Here is a 22,516-nt window from a genome sequence, read left to right as displayed (position 1 = left end):
CAGAATCTCCTTAGAGCCTGTCGTCTCCCCTTGCCCCTTATGGTCGCAGAGATTTGCCGTCACAGGCCAGACCTGTACGGTGGGGCTTTGTCTGGCTTCTTTCCTGTCTGTTGGCAACTCAGTCATTGGCCCATAGTATCAACAAGCCTCTGACAAGTCCCAGAACCATTTCAGGTTGGGGCCTGCTACCCTCCACCCCAGAGCACAGCACCTACATAAATAAACTGCATAATCCTTGGGGTCCAGTGAAATAAAAATGAAAATGCAGGGGCCTGGTTCAGAAGTTATTAAGGAATTCAAGGCAGTGACAACAGAGCATTAAACCAAGTGTGGGGCCCTGTGCAAATGCACAGGTGGCACATCCACGAAGCCAGCAAGGGGCAGCACCCTGTATCTTCAGCTCTTCATCACCCCATCCCACCTTCAGCCCAACCTGCCATGAGCCCATGTGGAGGCTGAGCCTGGGAAGCTCCTGGCACGCCTGAGAAACACAGGAAGCGTTTACACAAAGAGAGTCAAAGTTCACTGGGCTCTGGAGTCCATCAGTTAGCTATAAGACTACCTTGACCTCACTGGCTGTAAGATTCAGGCTGCCCACCTCCCTCCCTGGCTCCCTTTGTCATAGATAGCCCCCCTGGGTTTAGTAGATGGTGCTGGAAACAACAGACTAGGAGCTGGAAATCTACCATTGCCTTGCTGGGCAACAAGAGGCATTTCATGCCCTCTCTGGTCTCAGTTTCCTTGTCTATTAAATGAAAGGGTTGAATTCAGTATCAAATTAAATGTTCTTTCACTGATCATTGACCAGGCATGTTCACATCGTAATAATCAGACCATTAAACTGAACACATTATTTACCAGACTGTTACATTACCAGACACACTACTCCATTCTACATTCCTCCATTTAATCCTCATGACAATCCTATGAGGTATTTTTCAAAACTCTAGAATTTAAACTTGACAGGGCTAGTGATTTCTGTCTGCTTTTTTCACTTGTGTCTCTCCAGCTGCTGGAATGCCACGTGGCACATAGTCAGTGCTCAAAAGCTATTTGTGGAACAAATGACTGAGGCAACAGGCTCAGAGAGGCAGTGATGTGATTTGTCTCAGGTCTCGTAGGTAGGAAATGCCAGAGCCAGGATTCTAATCCACATCTGCCTGGCTTTAAAGTCTGCTTGTGCTTGTGCTCTGAAGCTGCCATGTGTCTGTGCTTCTGACTTTATGGATGAGGAAATAGGCTCAAGCCAACAGGGATGCTCTCCAGAAGCCCTACTGGCTCTCAAATCCTGCGTTCCTAGGCGCCTGGGCCCCACTCGGCTGGAATGACATCACTTTGAAAGCTGATGCAATTTGTCTCCTCTGCCCAGGACTCCTCTGAGGTCTCAAGCATACTCTTCTCTCTTCACAGAAGCAGTGTCACTGGCAGAGGCAGGCTCAAATCTTGCTCTGCTACATACCGACTGTGACCCTGGGCAAGGTCTCAGTATCTCTGAGCCCCATTTTCCTTATCTGTAAAATGGGTTCTGTACTTCCGAGACCTCTCTTAAAGGTTGTCCCCTGCTCCAGGAGATGCCCTGCACACTGTGGGCCCTTAGTGAATGTAGCTGTTATTACCCTTCCCCAGAGCAGCCTCAAGGTCAGAGCTTCTGCCACTGATGTCTGGAGTCGGCTGGGGCCTCCTGGAACCTGATCGAGGCCACCAGCTCAGGGAGAGTAGGGTCAGCTGCTATTCTTGGAGCTGATGGAACCCCGCCGGGTTTCAGGTTTCCTCAGGGAGCCTCGGCCCAGGCAGCTGGGCTGGTCATGTGAGCAGTGAGGTCTGACCTCAGCATGTTTTCCTGGGCCCTCCACATGGCCCAAGCTGGAGAGCGCCTGGGGCACAGAGCGTGCTGCAGGGAGACCACGTCCTCCTGAAGCTGACTTCAGCCTTTTCACTCACGTTTGTCAGCATCTACTTGGTGCCCAGAAGGGCCCTGGGTGCTGTCTGGGGATCTCCCTGAGACTGCAGAGTTTCCAACATCTGGATGACACGCAGCCCTGGGCGGTGGAAAGAGCGGTTGGGAGACAGGCAGGACTACATTGTAATCCCAGCTGCACTACTCACTGGGTCTATGTGTCTCTGCAAACCACTCCGTCTGTCAGAGCCTCAGTTTCTTTGCCTGAAAAATGGTGAGAATAAAAGCTTCCTCAGAGGGTTGTTGAGAGGATTAAGGCATCTGGCACATAGCAGACGCTCAATAAATGACCACCATATAGACTGTGAGCTCCTAAGTTCCAGGGAACCTGTCAGGTTCAGCTCTGTGTCCCCAGTGCCCACGCCAGGGCCCAGCCCAGAGGACGCTCTCAGTGTGGGTTGAGTAAATATTGCATTATGGAAGGCACTGAGAGGAAACGCCTTAGGCTCCCATCTTCCGTCACACTCACCCCACATCCCACGTAGAATCAGGCCCGCTGCGTCAGCCCAACAGGTGAGTATCTACCCTCAGCTCGCACACTCCTGTGCTAGCAAGCTCACCTCCTCCTAAGGCTTCCCGTCCTGTCACGTGGAAAGTTTTTTCTTCTAATCAGACTCTATGAACTGAGGCCAGTCTCCCTGCAGCTTCCATCCATCGAGCCTCGTTCTGTTCTCTGGAGCTTACAGAACAAGCCCAGTTCCCCTTCCAGAAGAGTCTTCCGGCGATTTATTATACAGTTAGAATGTGCCAGGCACTGAGCTAAGCACCTCACCTACTTTATCTCATTTAACTCTTTAACCCTCACATTAGTCCTGAAAGTAAGCATTACCCTTACTTGAGAGATGAGGAAAATGAGGCTCAGAGAGGTAACATGACACATTGGTATAACATTTAAATCATGAGAAATTATTTAAATCCAGATCCTTCTCCAAAACACTACCTTTGCAATGCTCAATGGATCCACAGGAAGATAGATTTCTTCCCAGAGTCCCTTCCCTTCCCTTTCTTTCAATAGAGATTAAGTACCTTATCTGTACCAGGTCCTGAGCTAGGCACTGGGAGCAGAGATGAGTCAGATATAATCCATGCCCTTGAGTCACTTACAGCCTGTCCCCAGCCAGGTGGAAAGAACTGAGAGCGAGAAGCACAGGACTGCTAGAGCACCACAGAACTTGGGGGGGTCCAAGAGGGCTTCCTGGAGAAGGTGACATGTGGGCTGAGTTTTGAAGGACCATTAGGAGTTGGCCAGGCTTGTGCCAAGAGGGGTGGGAAAGCAGGACGTTCTGGTGAATGGCTGTGCAAAGAGCTGAAGCTGAGGGGCCCAGACTACAGAGAGGTCGTGGTGCTGAGCTAAGGAGCGGGGGCTTGAGACCACTGGAGTGGGTTACTCACTTTCATATGCATACGAATCTCCTGGGGTTTGCTTATCGAAAATCTGGATTTTCGTTTAGTACATCTACGTGGACTCGAGGATCTCCATTTTAAGCAGGTGCCCCAAGAGACCGAGGAGGAGGGTGGTCATCACTGCTGAGGGGACGAGAAATCTCTGAAGGATTTCAAAGAGGATAGAATTCTCGGTCCCTGTCACTGAAGCCTCATAGACTAATCAGACAAACACGGAAACAAGTAATTATAATGATGAGCAAAGACCATTAATTCTTAGTATTCCAAGAAAAGTATGTGGTATACTAGGACTTGTGATTCTCTAGCCATGAGGATATTATTACTGATTTGTCGGCATTAAGTTATTGAGCAAGTACTTTAGGGTGCCAGGGTGGCTCTGTGTTGGGTTCTTTTCTTTCATTGTTTCAACCCCCTTTTTTTTTTTAAAGACACTTTCCCCAACAGAGCTCAAGAAAGAGTACTGATCCATCAGGAGCCAGTTCCAGCTTAGACCGGAGCTTTCTTTGATCAGCAGTTTCAAAACCAGTACAGCCCTGTGGCTTGAAAAGGAGCCTGAGCCTGATGTGTCTTGGGGGGGTCAGGAGGCTGCTAAGGTACCACTCTGTGCTGCTCATCTCAGCAAGCAGCCCCTGATGGCCCAGCATGCGCCCATCCTCACTCTGGGCACTGATGAGAGAGACGAAGCCGGCTAAGCCCCGGTTCTCCAGGAACTCAGTCTTGTGGGCAGTGGAGACATCAGTACACAGATGATGACACAGTGTGATCAGCTTCTAGGCTTAACAGATGAAGAGCATTCCAGAGAGATGAGCCAGCATCACAGATGCGTGGCAGTAAGAACCAGCCTGGGTGTTTTTCTTGTTGCTTTTTTTTTTTTGGCGTGGTGCAGAGACTACAGTTCCCTGATGCAGAAGCGCAAGCTAGTAACAAGATGGGGCTAAATATGGTGGCAGGCACTGTATCTTGTGGGTGAGGAGACATGCTGGGCAATGAATTTCGGCCTTTCCCCTTAGACAGTGAGGAGGCCTGATTTATAAACTGTAATATAATATCATTCTTCAAGCCTGGAGAGGGGCACCGCTGGGAATAGTTTCCACTCTGGGCCCCCAGCAGGTGCAAGTCTTCTCACCGACTCCCTCTCCACTGGGCAAGAGAGGAGGAGGAGGCAGGAGGCAGGCCCCACCCACCCTCTCCAGGCCAGCCTCCTGCAGCTGTTCGAAGCAGAGAATACCCTTACAGAGCCTCACCATCAGCTCCCTGGAGGTTAAAAGAATGGCAGCAAAAGCAGCCTGTTTTAAAAGCTAGTCTCCTTCACAAAGGAACATGGTCACTTAGAAAAATAATTATCTACTTGTAAAATCTAGTCCCATAAAAATCTTCTTAAAGAAACATTTATCATTCTATGATAAGAGCTACTATTTAATCCTTCTAACAACCCTAGCAGAAGGCATTGTTATCCTCCATCTAAGAAGTGACAAAACTAAGACCCAGAAGGTCAGGTAACTTGCCCAAGGTCACATAGCCAATAAAAGGCAAAACTCAGGGGCCGACCCGGTGGTGCAGTGGTTAAGTTCGCATGTTCCACTTCGGTGGCCCGGGGTTCACCGGTTCAGATCCCGGGTGCAGACATGGGACCGCTTGGCACGCCATGCTGTGTAAGTCCCACATATGGAGCAGAGGAAGATGGGCTGGATGTTAGCTCAGGGCCGGCCTTCCTCGGCAAAAAGAGGAAGATTGGCAGCAGACGTTAGCTCAGGGCTAATCTTCCTCAAAAAAAAAAAGGCAAAACTCAGCTGGGAACCCAGGTTAAGACCTTTAGATCTAAGAACGGAAAGAAGAGACTGGTGCCCCCCAACCCTAACGTAGAACTCAAAGTAAAAGAGATCTAAACTGCAAAATCAACATTAGCAAGCCAAAAAAGTTTTCATTTTTTTCCCCCCAAGGTGATTACCTGACGCTTTTTAAAAACATAAAATTAATTTTTATGTATATTTTCCTATTCTTCTGTTAGGTGCCCTAAACGCTCATGCTTAGTATGCCTTTCACTAATCCAGAGCTGCTCACAGCTGTCAGCTCTGAAGTCCAGGCATTCTCCCTCTGCCATGCTGCCTCACAAAATTTTTCAGGCAATTTCATAGAACTCTAACAAATTAAAATGTAGTGTATTTCTAAGTTTTTTTAAAAATTACCAAACAGCGTAAAAAAGTTTTTGTTCCCCTATCAATCTCATAGGCTCCAAATCAACATGAATGAGCCTGTCCACTAAGGTGCCCAGGCTAGAAATCTGGAAGGTTTCTTAACCCCACGATTGACTGCACCCTTCCCCACCCCCACATGGCCCTCCAATCCATTTTCTGCACTAGGTTCATCTGATTTCCAAATGGGATCATTTCATTCTCCTGCTCAAAACTCTTCAGTGACTCCACATGACCCATAAGATAAAACCCAACCCCTAGACCCTCCGGCCTCCCCCTCCCTCTCTGGGACGCTTGCCTCCCTTTCTCTCAGCACTTGAGCACTGCTCTGTGAGATTTCAGTGAGAACACTAACGAGAACACAAACCACTAGTCAGTTATGAAACTTCTTCCCCATTAGACCATCCAACCCAAGCCCGGCATGGAGGGAAACTACTGGAAATAGTTACTAACGAAGATTCAAATGCCTGCTGGCCAGAAGACACAGGAATGATACTCCTGCTGTGACCAGAGTCTGAAAACCCATTTTCAAACTTTGCCTCAAAGGTTGCACAAAAGTGAGAAACTCAGTCATGCAGGGTCTTATCAACCCATTCCTTCCCACAGCAGCCCAGGAATGAAATGGCCTTGGACCCTTCTGGACAGTAAATTATTTTTCTTTGCATTTTAGTAAAATATAACATTTTGACACTACTGATGCTCACTCCATTGTTCCCAGCCCACCTCAGTATGTGATCCAAAGAAGGGAGGCACTGCGGGTCCCAGGAACGAACTGGTCCAGAGAAAATAACCTAGCGGACCTGCCACCAAAAATCAAGTTAACCTAATGCTTCAAAATTACAAAACCCATTATCAGATTGAAAAGATACGATTCTTAAAAAATGGTTAAACACCACTACTGGGCCAAAGAATGCCTGTAGCTGGTAAAGGATAGTGAGGTAATAACTGTTTCTTCTGCTACGTTCCAAACTGCCTTTCATGAGAACATATTACTGTTATAACCAAAACACTCATATCCTGCATTTTTAAAAAATTAAAATGTTTAGTTTTAAAAAATTGTGGTAAAACAACATAAAATTTACCATCTTAACCATTTTTAAGTGGACAGTTCAGTAATATTAAGTATATTCACATTTTTGTACAAGTAATCTACGGAAGTTTTTCTTCTTATAAAATTGAAACTCTATATCCATTAAACAACTCCCCACTTCCCCTCCCCCAGCTCATGGCAACCGCCATTCTACTTTCTGTCGGAGTATTAAATACCTCATCTAAGTGGAATTGTACAGTGTTTGTCTTCTTGTGACCGGCTTATTTCACTTAGCATAATGTCTTCAAGGTTCATCCATGTTATGTCAGAATTTCCTTCTTTTAAGGCTGAATAACATTCCATCATATGTAGCTACCACATTTGGTTTCTCCATTCACCTGTCTATAGACATTTGGGTTGCTTCCACCTTTTGGCCATTGTGAATGCTGTGAACATGGGTGTACAAATATTTCTTGGAGACCCTATCAATTCTTTTGGATATGTACCCAGAAGTAGAATTGCTGGATCATATGGTAATTCTGTTTATTAAATGTTTAATTCTTTTGAGGAACTGCCATATTGTTTTCCACAGTGGCCGCACCATTTCTACATTCCCACCAACAATGTATAAGACTTTGAATTTCTCCACATCCTCACCAACACTTCTTTTTTTTTGACAATACCCATCTTGACAGGTATGAGGTAGTTATCTCATTATGGTTTTGATTTGCATTTCTCTGATGATTAGTGGTGTTGGAGCATCTTTTCATATGCTTGTTGGCCTACAGAGTTTAAACACAACAGAAGCTATTGTACATTTTTGAAATAAATTCACTTTTTTTTTTTGAGGAAAATTAGCCCTGAACCAACTACTGCCAATCCTCTTTTTGCTGAGGACTGGCCCTGAGCTAACATCCATGCCCATCTTCCTCTACTTTATATGTGGGACGCCTGCCACAGCATGGCTTTTGCCAAGTCGTTCCATGTCCTCACCTGGGATCCAAACCGGCAAACCCCGGGACGCCAAGAAGCGGAACGTTCGAACTTAACCGCTGCACCACCAGGCCGGCCCCAAATAAATTCACTTTCAAAGCTTCTTCTCTGCACTTGGGGAAGTCCCTCTCCTGTATCAACTATCAACTGTGCTTACAGACCTTCATCCACACAGCAAGCATTCCTTCTAGGACAGCTGCAAAACTGAAGCCCCAAAATAGCAGGTGGTGACAGAAATAACGGTCCTGTTTTCAGCAGGAAAATGACAAGCTCGCCCCCTGGTGACAAGTTAGGGAGAAAATTGAAAAAGCAAATGTTCTTAAAAGTCACAACCACTATGAAGAACAGTCTCTCCACCCTACCCAGAAGCTGGAGAAAACACTAATAACACAAAGTACTAATCAATCAAAATAGTTTATTCACAGGGACAGTTAAGGAAGTTCCGTTCTGAGGGACAAAATGTGTCACAAAGCCCTTGCTTACAAATTCCCAGCTGAAGCCACCTTGGGAATAATCTGCTCCCTCAGCATGAGGAGCAGCACCAGGTGAGCGGAGGGGGATGCTGACTTTCACCTGCGACCATCTCCACTAAAGGAAGGCTGTTTCCTCTTTAGTAACTCGGAAGCGTAAGGACCTTTAACTTGCATGTAGCACATCCATCTCTGCATTTATTGAAATACCTGACGCTAAAGGCAAAAGGGGAGCCCACAGCAAAGATTACATATGTTAGAGGGGACAGTTGTAACTGGAGCCCACACCAGTGATTACATATGGCGTGGGCTCCACTTAAAGGGTGGCAGTGCTAACTATTTAAGTGTTCTCAGCTCCTTAAGCCCTCTAACATGTAAGTCAAGTTACCTTTTGATTTTCAAACCCTCCCAACTACTAATAACGTCTGATTCCTTCAGGCCCTGTGGCTGCAAATTTTCCCAACTTCCTGCTCTTCGCCTCTCCTCCCCACCCCACCCCAATCTCTGTGACTCTCTAGTTTGCGGTTTTTCACAAGGCTACAAGAGTCTGAGAACTAAGAGCCCATAAACGTGGGTGTCTTCACAGAACACACCAGATAAAGGAAAACGGACTGAAATAAGCATTTCAGGCTACGTCCCAGTAGGTGACACTCTGGGGCAACGGGTCTGTGTAACCAGAGCTACTGACACTAGGTCTCAAGTCTTCCTGCTCCAGCAGGTTGACCTCCAAGAGCTGCTTCAGAAATAAGAGGTGCCAGCCCCAAGCTGCTTGTTGAGAAGAGGGTGGGCCTCACTACCCAAACGTTAAAGGCTCAATGTGTTTCTGCCGTTCTTTGTGCAGCTGCCGGGCCCGGTTTTTTAGCACCTCAGCCTTGGCTTCGTCCTTATCGACGCCATCCCCCAGCTTGTACATGCGGCTGGCATTGGCACAGGCCCAGACATGGCCCAGGTCACAGGCTTTCATTGAGTATTTACATGCCAGGCCCATGTCCTTGGGAAAGCCGGGGCCACCCTGCAGGAACATGGCACTGAGGTTGAAGCAGCTGGAGGCATAGCTGCCATCACAGGCCCTTGTGTAGTAGTCTCTGGCCTTCCCCAAATCGGGCTGGCCATCTTCATTGACCTGTCCATCATGCGCCAGGAGACCAACGTTGTGACATGCCTCCACAGATTTCTTCCCAGGCTTCTCACACGCCATCAGAAAGCAGCTGGAGGCAGCTCTCAGGTCCTGAGTCAGTCCACCTGGGAAGAAGGAAAGGGAAGAAAAAAGTGAACCCATGCCAGGGAGCACCTGAATGTCTCAGGCCAAAGTTAGGGAACGATTCTCGAATAAAGTTCACATACTTTGAGCTAAGGCAGCATGAAAGGAAGGTGGCCTGGCATAATGCACAGACCTTCCAGCTTTTTTAGCCATGGAATTTTTTGTTCAAATGACATCTTACAAGGAAGCCCAAACACGTAAAAGAGATGAAAAGTGGGAATGACAATAACAGCAACCTCATGGGGTTACAGTGAGAACCTGGCATCTTACAAGCACTTTGCCAAATGTTCATTAATTTACATACGTACGAACGCCTATTATTTACCAACAACTGCGCTAGGTTCTGGGGAACAGACAATGCCCCTGCCCTTTCAGATCTTATGGCCTAAATAAACAATCACACAAATAAACATATGATTGTAAGTGTGACAAGTGCACAGAGGAAAAGTACAGGGTACTATGAAAATGTACCAGGGCTCTGACCTAGACTAGGTGGTGCGGTCAAGGCAGCTTCCCCAAAGAAGCGACATTTGAGCAGTGACATAATGGAAAAGAAAAAGAAAATATGGGGTGAGGGTTGTTCGAGGCAGCAGGAATAAGACACAAAGAGAAAAGGAGGGGCCGGCCCCGTGGCCGAGAGGTTAAGTTCACGCGCTCTGCTTCGGCGGCCCAGGGTTTCACTGGTTCGAATCCTGGGTGTGGACATGGCACCGCTCATCAGGCCATGCTGAGGCAGCATCCCACATGCCACAACTAGAAGGACCCACAACTAAAAATACACAACTATGTACTGGGGGGCTTTGGGGAGAAAAAGGAAAAATAAAAATCTTTTGAAAAAAAAAAAAAAGAGAGAGAGAAAAGGAGCCCATGTGGCTGGAACTCAGAAATCACTGGGGAAAGGAGGCTGGAGAGGCAGGCAGGGGCCCGATGACGCAGGGTCCACTGCATTTCGTTAAGGACCCTGTACTCAATCCCAGGAGCGATGGGACACTGCTGATGGGCCACTTCAAGCAGAGGTGGTGACAGGGCCCACTTTTATCTTTAGGTTTTGTTTTTTTTTCCAGAAAATTTCTAATCCCCATGTACCATCACCCATTCTTAAAAACATAAACATTCTAACCATCTTTTAACATTATTTTTTAAAGAAATCACTCCAAATCCACCACCTAGAAATAACCATCATCATTTCGAGAACCCCAATCCAATCATGTCTGTAGCACGTGTTCAGATTAAATGCTGGTGGGCTGAACGGACAGCTAGATAGAAGTACTCTGAAAAATGGGATTACATATGGTATTCGTAAATAACAATTTTAACTTAGATTTTACTTGAATCTATCAGAAGAAAACCAAACTGAAGTGAAATTGAAGAACCTGCTGAACTTCAAATGACTATTTCTTCAACAGAGAAATTTCCTAAATGGGCCCCTGGAGTTATAGAGATTATTTAAAATATTAAAAGGTTAGAATCATTGTTTTTATTTTATTTTCTTGAACAGAATTTTAGACAGTACTGACTCACAACTAGAAAAGGTGAGGATACTGGCATCTCACACTTCCTCTCATCTCTCCTCCCCCACCTTCTACTTTTTTTTTTAAACTGTTTTTTTTTTTAAAGATTTTTTTATTTTATTCCTTTTTCTCCCCAAAGCCCCCCGGTACATAGTTGCAGATTCTTCGTTGTGGGTCCTTCTAGTTGTGGCATGTGGGACGCTGCCTCAGCGGGGGTTGATGAGCAGTGCCACGTCCACACCCAGGATTCAAACCAACGAAACACTAGGCCACCTGCAGCGGAGCGCGCGAACTTAACCACTCGGCCACAGGGCCAGCCCCGCCCCACCTTGTACTTTTGGTTGGTTATGTCACTTCAACTTAGGGAGACAGCACAGCATAGTAGTTAATGTAGTCTGGGCTCTGCAGCCAGAAAACCTCGGCTCCAGTCCTGGCTCCATGACTTGCCGGCTGTGTGACCTTGGGCAAACCACTTAACCTCCTCAAGCCTACAAGATTCTCCTCATCTGTAAAATAAGGACAATAGCATCTACTCCATATGTTGGAAGCTTAAATGTGTTCTTACAAGGAGCCTGGCACATAATAAGTGCTCAATAAATGTTACAGTGTTTCCATGCCCTAAAGCTTTATATTATTTACATTCTATCTGGTAACCCTAATTAATTAGCCCAATATTCATTCTAAATGGATTCTGCTCATCACCAGTCTTTTCATAACAGCTTCTCCGTTCCTGAATTATTTCTTTTGATTAACTTTATTGGTTTTCACATAGATTTTTCTAGAAAAGTTCATAGACTCTATATCCTCTGAGTTCTTTTGAGAATATATTCCTGCCACCTTTATATTTAAACAGTATATAGTTAGCTCTTGCTTTCAATCCAGCCTGACAATCTACACCTGTTACCGGAGTGTTTCCTTACATTTAACGCAATCCTTGATATAGGTGGGTTGAAGTCTACAATCTTATTTGTTTCCCATCTGTCCCAAATGTTTTTTGCTCCTTTTTTTCTTGTGTTCTTTTGAATCTTATATTTCTAATAGTCCATTTCATTCTCATCACTGGCTTTTTAGTTATACTTCTTTTTTCAGTGGTTTATCTAGTGATTACAATACATATCCTTTTCATAATCTACCATAAATTAGTATTATACCACATAAAATGTAAGAACCTTACAACAGTATATTTTCATTCATTTACCACATTTCCATCCTTAGGACTATTGTTGTCATGTTTCATTTCTATATATATTACTTTTTTGTTTTACTTCTATATATATTATAAGCCTCACAATATATTGCTATTATTTTTGCTGTATAGTCTTTTAAAGACATTAAGAAATAAGGAAGTCTTGGGGCTGGCCCTGTGGCCTAGTGGTTAAGTTCGGCATGCTCTGCTTCAGCGGCCCAGGTTCAGTTCCCAGGCACAGATCTACACCACTCATGGTGGCCATGCTGTGGCAGCGACCCACATACAAAATAGAGGAAGACTGGCACAGATGTTAGCTCAGGGCCAATCCTTCTCAGCAGAAGTCTTATATTTATACACGTACTCTAGTTTGCTTTATTCTTTTGTATGGATCCTAGTTTCCATCTGTTACCATTTTCCTTCAACCCAAACACCTTTAAGATTTCTTATAACATAAGTGTGCTAAGGACTCATTCTTTCAGCCTTTGTTTACCTGAAAATGAATTTATTTCATCTTCATTTTTAAAGACATTTTTGCTTAAAGGAGCATACAAGGTTGACAGTTTTTTTCCCCGCATTTAACATGTTCTTTTTCTTCTGGCTTACATTGCTTCTGATGAGAAGTCACTGTTCTCACCATTGTTCCCCTCAATGTCTTTTTTTCTCTGACTGCTTTTAAGATTTTCTCTCTTTGGTTTTCAGCAAATTGGTAATAATGTGTCTAGGTGTAATTTCCCATGGTTATCCTGCTTGGGTTCCTTGAGCTTCACGGATCTGTGGACTGATACTTTTCATCAAATTGGGAAATTTTTTCTGCTGTTATTTCTTCATTTTTTTCTGCCTCAATCTCTTCTCTTTCTGGGACTCCAGTACATGTGTTAAATTGATGGATACTGAACCCCACAGCTGAGGCTCTATTCCTTTTTTTTTGTTTTTTCTCTCAGTGCCTCAGTTTAGATAATATCTATAATCCTGTCTTCAAGTTCACTGATCTTTCAAATTCACTGATCAATTTCTTCTGAAGTGTCTAATTTGCTGTTAAGCCTGTCCAGTGAACTTTTCATTTCAAATATTATGTTTTTCAACTGTAGGGTTTCATTTGGTTCTTTTTAAAAGTTTCAATTTCTCTAATGAGATTTCCCATCATTCATTACGTCCATCTTTTATCTAAACCCTTAAAAATACTTATTACACCAGTTTGAAGATATTTGACTGTTAATTCCAGCATCTCTGTCATATCTGGGTCTGTTTCTATTGACTGCTTTTTTTCTGTTTAGTAATTTCTTATTTTTATGCTGGGCATTGTAGATGATACTTTGTTTAGTCCGGATTTTGTTGTATTCCTTTAAAGATTGATGAGTTTTATTCCGGCCGGTAGCTAACTTACTGGCGAATCAGCCTGATCCTTTTGAGGCTTGTGTTTAAGTTTTGTTGGAGTAGATCTAGAACAGTCTTCCTACTAAGACATGGTCTTTCTGGAGTCTCAGATGAACATCTGTGTTGTCCAATGAGGTCTCTCCACTCTGGCTGGTTGGAATTCAAACCACTCCCAGCACTGTGATACCTCTGAAATCTCTTTTCAGTCCATAGCTCCCCACTAACTTTTTACTGCAAGGTCTCTCAGAGTCCCCCTCTATGCATGTGCAGCTTAACATTGGGCCAAAGACTTAAAAGCACCCCATGTGGATTTCTTGATCTCCTTCTCTGTGTAGCTCCTTTTTCTCTAGTATCCTGTCCTTCAAATTCCAGCTGCCTCGGTGGCCAGAAACTCTGACTTCTGCCTGGTCAGTTCAGCAAGACTACCACATCATGCTCTACTTGGTTTCTACCTCTGTGCAAAATCTGGAAAGTACTTCTAGGCAGAAAACCTAAATAATCCTGGATGGGACACACCTTATGTATTTCCCTTGCTTAGGGATCACAGTACTGCACAGCCTGTTGTCCAATGTCTGAAAACAGTTGCTTCACATATTTTATCTAATCCATGGTTTATATTCTTAAAATTTCATTTTAGTTGCCTTATGGAAAGAAGACTGGAGACTTGCATTATCTCCTACCTCTAATCCAAGCAGGAGAAGAGGGTGGCTTGGATTAAGAATGGTAGCAGGACAGGAAGAGACAGGACAGATTTGAGACATATTTTGAAGATACAATGGCCATGAGCTACTAGGTGGAGAAACCACTTGCTAAAATGGAAGACAACAGGGGCACAATAAATTGGGAGAAGAAAACAATTAAGAGTCCCATATTTGATCTAAGTTTGAGATGGCTGTGAGAACTCCAAGCAAATTCTCCAGTGAGCAAGTAACCCAAATGCAGTCTGGAGCTCACAAGAGCAGTCTTGACTAGAGATAAGTATTTGTTTGCGATTATCACCATTAACTTATCTGAGCCTTCATTTCCTTTTCTAAAGTAATCCTACTTTTTAGAAGAGGAAATTGAAGACTTAAATAGAGAGGAAAAAAATCATCCATTGTTGTCACACTTGGAGACCATCACTATTTAATTCTTGGTGTATTTCCTCCTAGAATGTTTTCCATGTAGTTTGGTTTTGCTTTTATACATCATAATTATGAGCCTTCTTCACTAGAAACCCTTCTTAAATCTTTTTTTTTTTTTAAGATTGGCACCTGAGCTAACATCTGTTGCTGATCTTCTTTTTTTCTTCTTCTTCTCCCCAAAGCCCCCCAGTACCTAGTTGTACATTCTAGTTGTAGCTCCTTCTAGTTCTGCTATGTGGGACGCTGCCTCAGCATGGCTTGATGAGTGGTGCCATGTCCGCGCCCAGGATCCGAACCAGCAAAACCCTGGGTTGCCAAAGCAGAGTGTGCGAACTGAACCACTGGGCCATGGGGCCAGCCCCTTAAATCTGTTTTATTGGCTGTGTAATATTTTATCAAAGAGATGTGTGTCAGAGTTACATTCTATTTCCTTTCAAAGAACATTTAGATTGGTTCACAAAAATACTTTAAGCTGATTCCATAGATGAACAGGTGGCCAAAACATCCCTTGGGTCACTCTAAGTGTGCAAGCCATAGTAACTTCTGCAGCAACCAATACAAACCAGACCTGTTCACACTGATGTTTTACAGTTTAACAAAGCAGTCACATCCGATTCATTTGATGCTCAGAAAAATCCTATGAACAAGGTATGAGCAGACGTTATTACTCTAATTTTGTCAGTGGGGAATTTGTAGCTCAGGGAAGGAAAATGCCTTGCCTAATAACACACTGTCAATTAGTGCTCAGGACTAAAAGTGGATTCTTTGGCCTCCCACTTTTTCCCCTGTCCCAAGCTATCCCTGGTAAAAGGAGAGTTATTAACCAGTCTGTGTCAAGAAAGGGCACTGGGTGTGTTTTCAGGAACAAGGCAAAATCAAAAAGACTGGAAAATCCTTTGCCTCAGAATTAGGCAGGGAGAGCCAAAAGCACTGGCTTTTAGATATGGCAGGGCTCAAGTTCTGCTAAACAGTAATCCAAAACAGCCCGAGTAGCTAAGATCAGCTAACAGGATCCTCTGTGACCACTTTGGTCTAAACACCTGGAGAAATGTATTTAAGAATGTCAGTTTAACAGGATTAAGGACTGTTCTCCAAACATTCTGTGTTCTTTCACACCTGCTCACCCTCTTTCTGCCTGAGACATAACTCTATTCCACCTCCACCCAACAAAATCTAGGCTGTCCTTCAAGGACCAGTTTCAATGCCTCCTCCTCACGACAGCACCACCTGATGATGATACGCTCCCAGCACTGAATCCCCACGGCACTTTACACGTCTCTCTCTCTCTGAAGATGCTTATGAAGCTCTCCCACGTATAACAGGTATTAGTGTATTTCTTCCCTGCTACTGGTCCATATCTAATTCATTACTTCACTGTAGACAGTAGAGGCTAAAGTGTGCTCAACAAAGGGGCACTTAAGCAAAAAAAAGTCTCAGTACACAATCATCAATCACATAACGAGAGAAGGGAAAATAATTTCAGAGCCTCTTTTGTTTTCCCTAATTCAATAAGGAACTTTCTCCTTGTGGAAATATAATAAAATATGGTATAAAGACAAAAGGAATCCAAAACTTTACCAAAACACAAATCCAGAGACTAAATAGCTAGGAACATGTTTGTTTTTTGCACACTGTATTATATAGTTGAGTTCACACCATATATAATTTTATATTTAGTTTTCTTCACTGAATATTATATCAAAAGCTTTTCCCCATATCAACAAAAACTCTTTAGAAACATTATTTTTTAATGAGCTAAATAAGATTCCATCCAATGGAAGTAATATTATTTATTTAACTAACCTGCTGTTGGCACACAGGTTTTTTAAAAAAATAAGATATGCAGTTATGTATTACTTATAAATTATAAATTAATAAAAATAAAATTTTGCCAGATAAATAATGCTCGGTGAGCATCTATGCACATAATCTTTATTTGCATTTCCAGTTACTTCCTAAGGAAAGGACAGTAAGAGAATTACTAGATCAAAGAAATGCCCCTCTGCTCCACCAAGGAACGATGATATTCCTGTTGATGCTAAACTTTCTTCAAAACAGAGACTACCACAGAACCAATGTGCATGTGAAAGCGGAAATCATCCACATGGCTCCAGAGATTTAAAGACATCTTCTTCATCAAACTTTCACTGAATCTCTCTCTAACCAGGCTTGGCTAGGCACCAGAAACAAGGGATGAATGAATTATACCATCTTTAGGAAGCTCAAGATCTAGTGAGCAAAAAGAATAGCTGCCTGTCAAAGGTCACACTCCCTACTGTGGCAGTTTTACAATATGCCCATAAATTCTTTGATATTCCTTCCTTTAAGGGGTAGAATTTACATTCTCGTCCCTTAGTGTGGGCTAGACTTCCTGACTCACTTCTGATAAATGGAATGTGGTGGAAATGAAGAACGTGTGACATCCAAGGGTAGGTCATAAAAGACACTGTGGTGGGGCCGGCCCAGTGGCACAGCGGTTGGGTTCACGTGCCCCACTTCAGCCGGCCAGGGTTCACTGGTGTGGATCCCGGGTGCGGACATGGCACCGCTTAGCAAGCCATGCTGTGGCAGGCATCACACATATAAAGTAGAGAAAGACGGGCAAGGATCTTAGCTCAGGGCCAGTCTTCCTCAGCAAAAAGAGGAGGATTGGTGGCAGATGTTAGTTCAGGGCCAATCTTCCTCAAAAAGAAAATATTGTGGATTCCATCTTGCTCTTTTTTGGATCACTTACTTGAGAGGGGCTAGATGCCATGGCATGAGGATTCACAAGCAGCCCATGGAGAGATTCATGTCACAAGGAACTGAGGTTTGTTGATAACAGCTGGCAAGGAACAGATGCCTTCACCAAGAGCCTTGTGAGGAGCCATCTTAGAACTGGAAACTCCAGCTCCAGTCAAGCCTTCAAATGACTTTAGCCTTGGTTCCTTGGCTAATGTCTCGACTGCAACCATGAGAGACTGGAGGCACACAGCTAAGCCACTCCTGAATTCCTAACCTATGCAAACTATGTGAAATAATGTTTGTTGGGATAACTTGTTACTTAGCAAAAGATAGCTTCAACACTACTCACTATTCTAGTGATAACTGCAACTAGGACATGAGAAGAAAAGATAAACAGAAGGGAATTAATTATTGGTCCCTTCCTCGTGCCAGGCACATGGTGGTGCCTTTACCTACATTATCCTATTTAAGCCTCACAATAACCCTATGAAGCAAGTACTCTTTTTTCTCCATTTTACAGGTAATACAAGTGAGGTACAAAGTTAAAGTGACTGGTTCAAGGTCTCACTACCTGCAAACAGGACTCTCTAAGGGCTGCCTAACTTGAAAGGCTGTGCTCTTCCCCTCATCGCTCTGCCAAACTCGTCTCCAAATTTTCCTACAAAGTGCCTCCGCAATGCCTGTGAGGACCCTTCTGCATAGAGGCCTCAGTATCAGGCCCAGGAACGTGATGCTAGCACTACCATCAATGACAGGGACCAAAGAAAGCAGGAGCCTCCTTACCTTTTCCAGTCACATAATAGGCCCCCAGTTTGTAGCAGCTATCGCTGTGTTTGTTCTCTTCACAGTTGAACTTCAACACCTTGGCAGCCTCATCAAAATTCTTCCGGATCCCTTCCAAATAGTCCACGAGCCGATAGCAACCTGTGAGGAAAGGGCAAGGCTGTTCTCCACGTCCGGGGCTGCTGCTCGGCAGTGGGCAGGGTCCAGGTGTGGTGGGCCAGAATGTCTTTTATTTAGGACCAGCCTCTCTCCTCCCGAGGTGTGGCAAGGTGACCTTCCCACAAGGAATGCAGGTGTTCAGCATTCTACAAATGGCATCGTCTGCCCTTAGCCTGGGACTGAGCAATGTTCCAACTGGGGAGACCTCAGCCACTGCGCTGGGTCCACCACTCACCAGTCCTTCTGACAGCATCCTTCTGCTCCCCCTCAGCCAGGCCCAAAGACCCACTGACTTCCATGACTGAAACTCTGCTAGCCTTGGAAATTCTCAGGAAGTTTAGCAGGAACATACTGCAAACCAAAAGGGCCCAGGGGCTAGTCTCGGCAGAAGGCTACCTTACTCCTTGGCGAGGCTGGGAACAGGAACCCTGGAGATAGAGTAGAAACGGCAGCTACCAGAGTTGGAAATACCCTCTTTCCTTGGCAGTCTCTAGTCCCAGCAAGCCTCTCCTTAACATCTCTCCCCTCTGTCCCTTCTTTTTCAACCACCACGACACTCATCTCTCGTTCACTTTCATTCAACAAATATTCGAGCATCCATGTGCATCTATCAGACACTGTTCTAGATGCTGGGAATGCAGTCACTTGCCCTCCTAAAACTTACATTCTAGAGGAGGAAACACAATAAATAAGTAAATAGGTGAACAAGATGTATTCTTATAGTAATAAATGTTATGACTGAAATCAAACAGGATGATAAGATGGTTTGCCGTGCGTGTTGGGGGAATGGTTAACACAGCTGGGTGTCAGGGAGGGCCTCCCTGAGGGCTGTGAGGGCTGAGCTGAGATGTGAATGACAGGAATGAACTACTATGTAAAGAGAATGAAATGAGAAGGGGGCAGAAAGTCCCAGGCACAGGAACAGTAAATAAAAAGACCCAAAAGAGGGAATAAGCTTGACACAAATAAGGTATACGTGGCTGGATCAAGGAGGAAAGGGGCAGGAAACAAGCAGAGGAAGGCGGGGACCAGATCACACGGCCTTGTGGAACATACAAAGGAGTTAGGATTTTATCCCAAGTCACTAGCAAACCACTGGAGTTTTACGAAGGGCAGGGACATGATTCCACGTGCATTTTTAAAAGGTTACTGTAGTAAATAGGTTTGTAGATGCCTGGATGAATACGGAGGAAGTTAAGTGCATGAAGGGACACAGTCCAGCACTGATAACAAACACGTTATTTTTGTTATTGAAAAATCTAATAAACAAACATGTAAGATAACAAAATTAAAATTAAAACATCAGTTTGCAAGTAAAGAACAGACTCCAAGGGAGTGAGGATGCAGAGTCAGGTTAGAAGGCTATTTCAGTAATCCATGTGAGCATGATGACGGCTTTGAAGGAAACTACTTTACCAGTAGCTACAGTAACCAGAGCCTCCTCTCAGACTCCCCTTCTAAAGCGCCACGGACAATCCTTCCATGCCTACCCTTCCCCACTCCATTGCTCAGTGTATTCCCCAGAGTACACTACCATGAACTCACTCCTCAAAACACAGGTGGCTCTCCACTGCCTACAGAATAAAGTCTAAATGCCTTACCGTGGCATTCAAGGCCTGATACATTGTGGCCCAGGCTCCCTCTTCAATCTTTTTTTTGACTACATTCTTACTTCAACCTCCAAAAGACAGCATTTTCCCCTCCCACCCTCTCCTCCACTTAACCAACACTTGCCTGTTCCTTCCAACCTCCCCCAGAAGTCTTCCCCAACCATCCTGCTCCTCAGTGACTCCAACTCCTGTGAATTCTCCCCGCACTCAGGACATGGGCCAGCCCTTAGAGAACAATCCTGGGTTCTTTTTAAACCATCATACCCACAAGCAACTCTGTGTCAGCTTCACGAAATAGCTATATCATGTTCTGGAAACTAGACTCAAGCTATTAGAAGGTAGGGCCGCTGCCACTTTTTTTTTCCGTCATAAAAATAAGGTACGACGGGGGCTGGCCCCGTGGCCGAGTGGTTAAGTTCGCGCGCTCCGCTGCAGGCGGCCCAGTGTTTCGTTAGTTCGAATCCTGGGCGCGGACATGGCACTGCTCATCAGACCACGCTGAGGTGGCGTCCCACATGCCACAACTAGAAGAACCCACAACGAAGAATGCATAACTATGTACCGGGGGGCTTTGGGGAGAAAAAGGAAAAAATAAAAAAATCTTAAAAAAAAAAAAAAATAAGGTACGACGAAGAAAATCACCCAATGGTACTGGCTGCTCGGGGTGACCCCTTCGGGGCCCCACCATCCACTCACACACTCAAGTCAACTCAACGTTCCCAGAACACGCGGGGCACATTCATGCCTCAGGGCCTTTGCATTAGCTGTTACCTCTGCCTGGCACAGATCTCTCCGACCTTATTCAAGCCTTCTTTCAAAGGCCACTTTCTCAATAATTCCCCCTCACAGCTCAATTTAATATTGCCCTACTCAACTCCCGAGACCCCAGTCAGCTCTTTTTCCCATTACATATATCACTTTCGACACACTACTTCATTTATTGGCTTATGTGTGTTGTCCAGCTGCCCCCACTGGAATGTAAGCTCCATGGAGACAGGCGATTTTATCTGTTCTGGGACGTATCCCCAGTCCCTCCACCCTGAAGGTCCAGGCACTTGCCCTCCTCCTCCCCCGCCCCGGCCTCCAGGCTCGGTCCGGCGGAGCGTTCTCTCTCTGCGAGCCCCGCAAGTCCTCGTGGAACCCATTCCGCCCCTCCGCGACGCACACAAGGTCGTCAGGGTCCCACAGAGCCTTCCAGACGCCCTCAGAGGTCGCCCGCGTGCCCCGTCCAGCCCCCGCCCCTCCCCCACGTGCCCCACGTGTGCCCCGGCCGTGCGGCGGCGCTCACCATCCGGGTCCTTCTCGCGGTAGCACTGGTAGTGGCACTCCACCTCCATGTTCTCCAGAAAGGACTTCACCTGCTCCTCGTCCTGGAAGTCCACCACGCCAGCCATGGCCCCGGCTGCCAAGCCGCGGTCTCGCCGCCGCGCCGCCCGGGCCGCGCGCACGCCCCCGTGGTCACGTGAGCCGGCGGGGCGGGGCCGGGGGCGGGGCGTGCCGCCGAGGTCGGCGCTCGCGGGGGCCTTCGGGAAGGCAAGGGCAGCGGGCCGGCTTCCTCCGCGCTGTTAAGGTCTTTGGGCGTGGCGTCTCTTCTGCTCAGCACATTCCTAGAGCTGGTGGCGGTCTTTCTGCAGCGCTTCATCTGTGCCAACTTTGTGGCCTTAATGACTTTCTGCCTGCAGTCATTTATCCTTCCTCTATCCTTTGGTTCGTTAGTTCGGTAATCCCTAAGCGCCTACTGTGGGCCTCACCAAGTGCTTGGTTCTAGCAATACAACAGCTAGGAAGTATGGTCCGTGCCTTTAAAGAGCTTGCAGTTTAGTAGGAAGACGCTTGTTATTCATTCAGCAAGCGCTTGAGCACCCACTATGTGCCAGGTGTAGCTGAACAAACCAATTTTCGTAGGTTTGTACAAGTGCAATGAGAAGTCTGGTTCATCTGCATAGTATTCCTCCCAGAACTAGCCCTGCCCCCAACTCGAATGACCTAAGGAATGAATGGCTGTGGGAGATGATGAGTGGAACACAGCAGCTGTAGACGGTGTAGTAATAATGCTATTATAATAGCTAATGCTTAAACAGTGCTAAACTTTGTTTCAGGCTCTCAGAGCTTTATACAATTTTCATTTAATTCTCACGATGACACTGTGACACTATGGGGTAGGTATTATTATCCCCATTCTGCAGATGAGGAAACTGAGGTACAGAGAGGTTAAGTAACTTGTCCAAGATCACACAGGAAGTGCAATAAACATTAAATAAAATAATAATAAGGTATAAGAGGAACATGTCAAGGAGAGGGCAAGAGAGAGGAACGTCACCTGGTTTTGCTTTGTTCTGCTCAGAATCATCAGTTCCAGAAAACCTAGACTGAAAACCCTCCAAAGAGTCAGTTCCTATCCATCTTGGAATCCCGTCCAGCCCTAGTCTAGAGACCTCAGAGGAGCTCAATCCATGGTTTGCCATCACCTATAGCAACGCTTCCCAACTGGCTCCACCATTAACTTGTCCCTAATGGCATTGGAGAGTGGCCTTCTTCCAACCACTTCCTTATTGGGGAGCAGCTTACTGCAACTGGGAAGTGTCTTTGAAATTCCAGTTTTATTTTAAAAATTCATATAATTTTACATTCAATTCTATAATACATCGTTCATAGGATAAGATGAGATTGCCTTTTCCCAAAGGCTTGTAGTAAAATTGACATTTCAGGTGATATGCCACATTTAGCTGTGGTTTT

General features: G+C 45.2%; 1 protein-coding gene across 1 annotated transcript; it reads right to left on the bottom strand.

Annotated features, from left to right (window-relative positions):
* Positions 1–7,974: 7,974 nt before the first annotated feature.
* On the bottom strand, positions 7,975–21,229 carry LOC124238854 (cytochrome c oxidase assembly factor 7). The gene is made up of 3 exons (XM_046660037.1): positions 21,070–21,229; positions 18,013–18,153; positions 7,975–9,288 (listed from the first exon to the last, which is right to left on the bottom strand). The coding sequence occupies exons 1-3, from the start codon at positions 21,173–21,175 to the stop codon at positions 8,840–8,842; spliced, it is 696 nt and encodes a 231-aa protein (XP_046515993.1). The 5' UTR covers positions 21,176–21,229; the 3' UTR covers positions 7,975–8,839.
* Between the last annotated feature and the right edge of the window lie 1,287 nt (positions 21,230–22,516).

Source organism: Equus quagga, chromosome 5 (genome assembly GCF_021613505.1).
Source record: "Equus quagga isolate Etosha38 chromosome 5, UCLA_HA_Equagga_1.0, whole genome shotgun sequence".
Taxonomy (NCBI): domain Eukaryota; kingdom Metazoa; phylum Chordata; class Mammalia; order Perissodactyla; family Equidae; genus Equus; species Equus quagga.
Note: the sequence above shows the minus strand (reverse complement) of the source record. Positions and strands in the feature narration are given on the sequence as shown.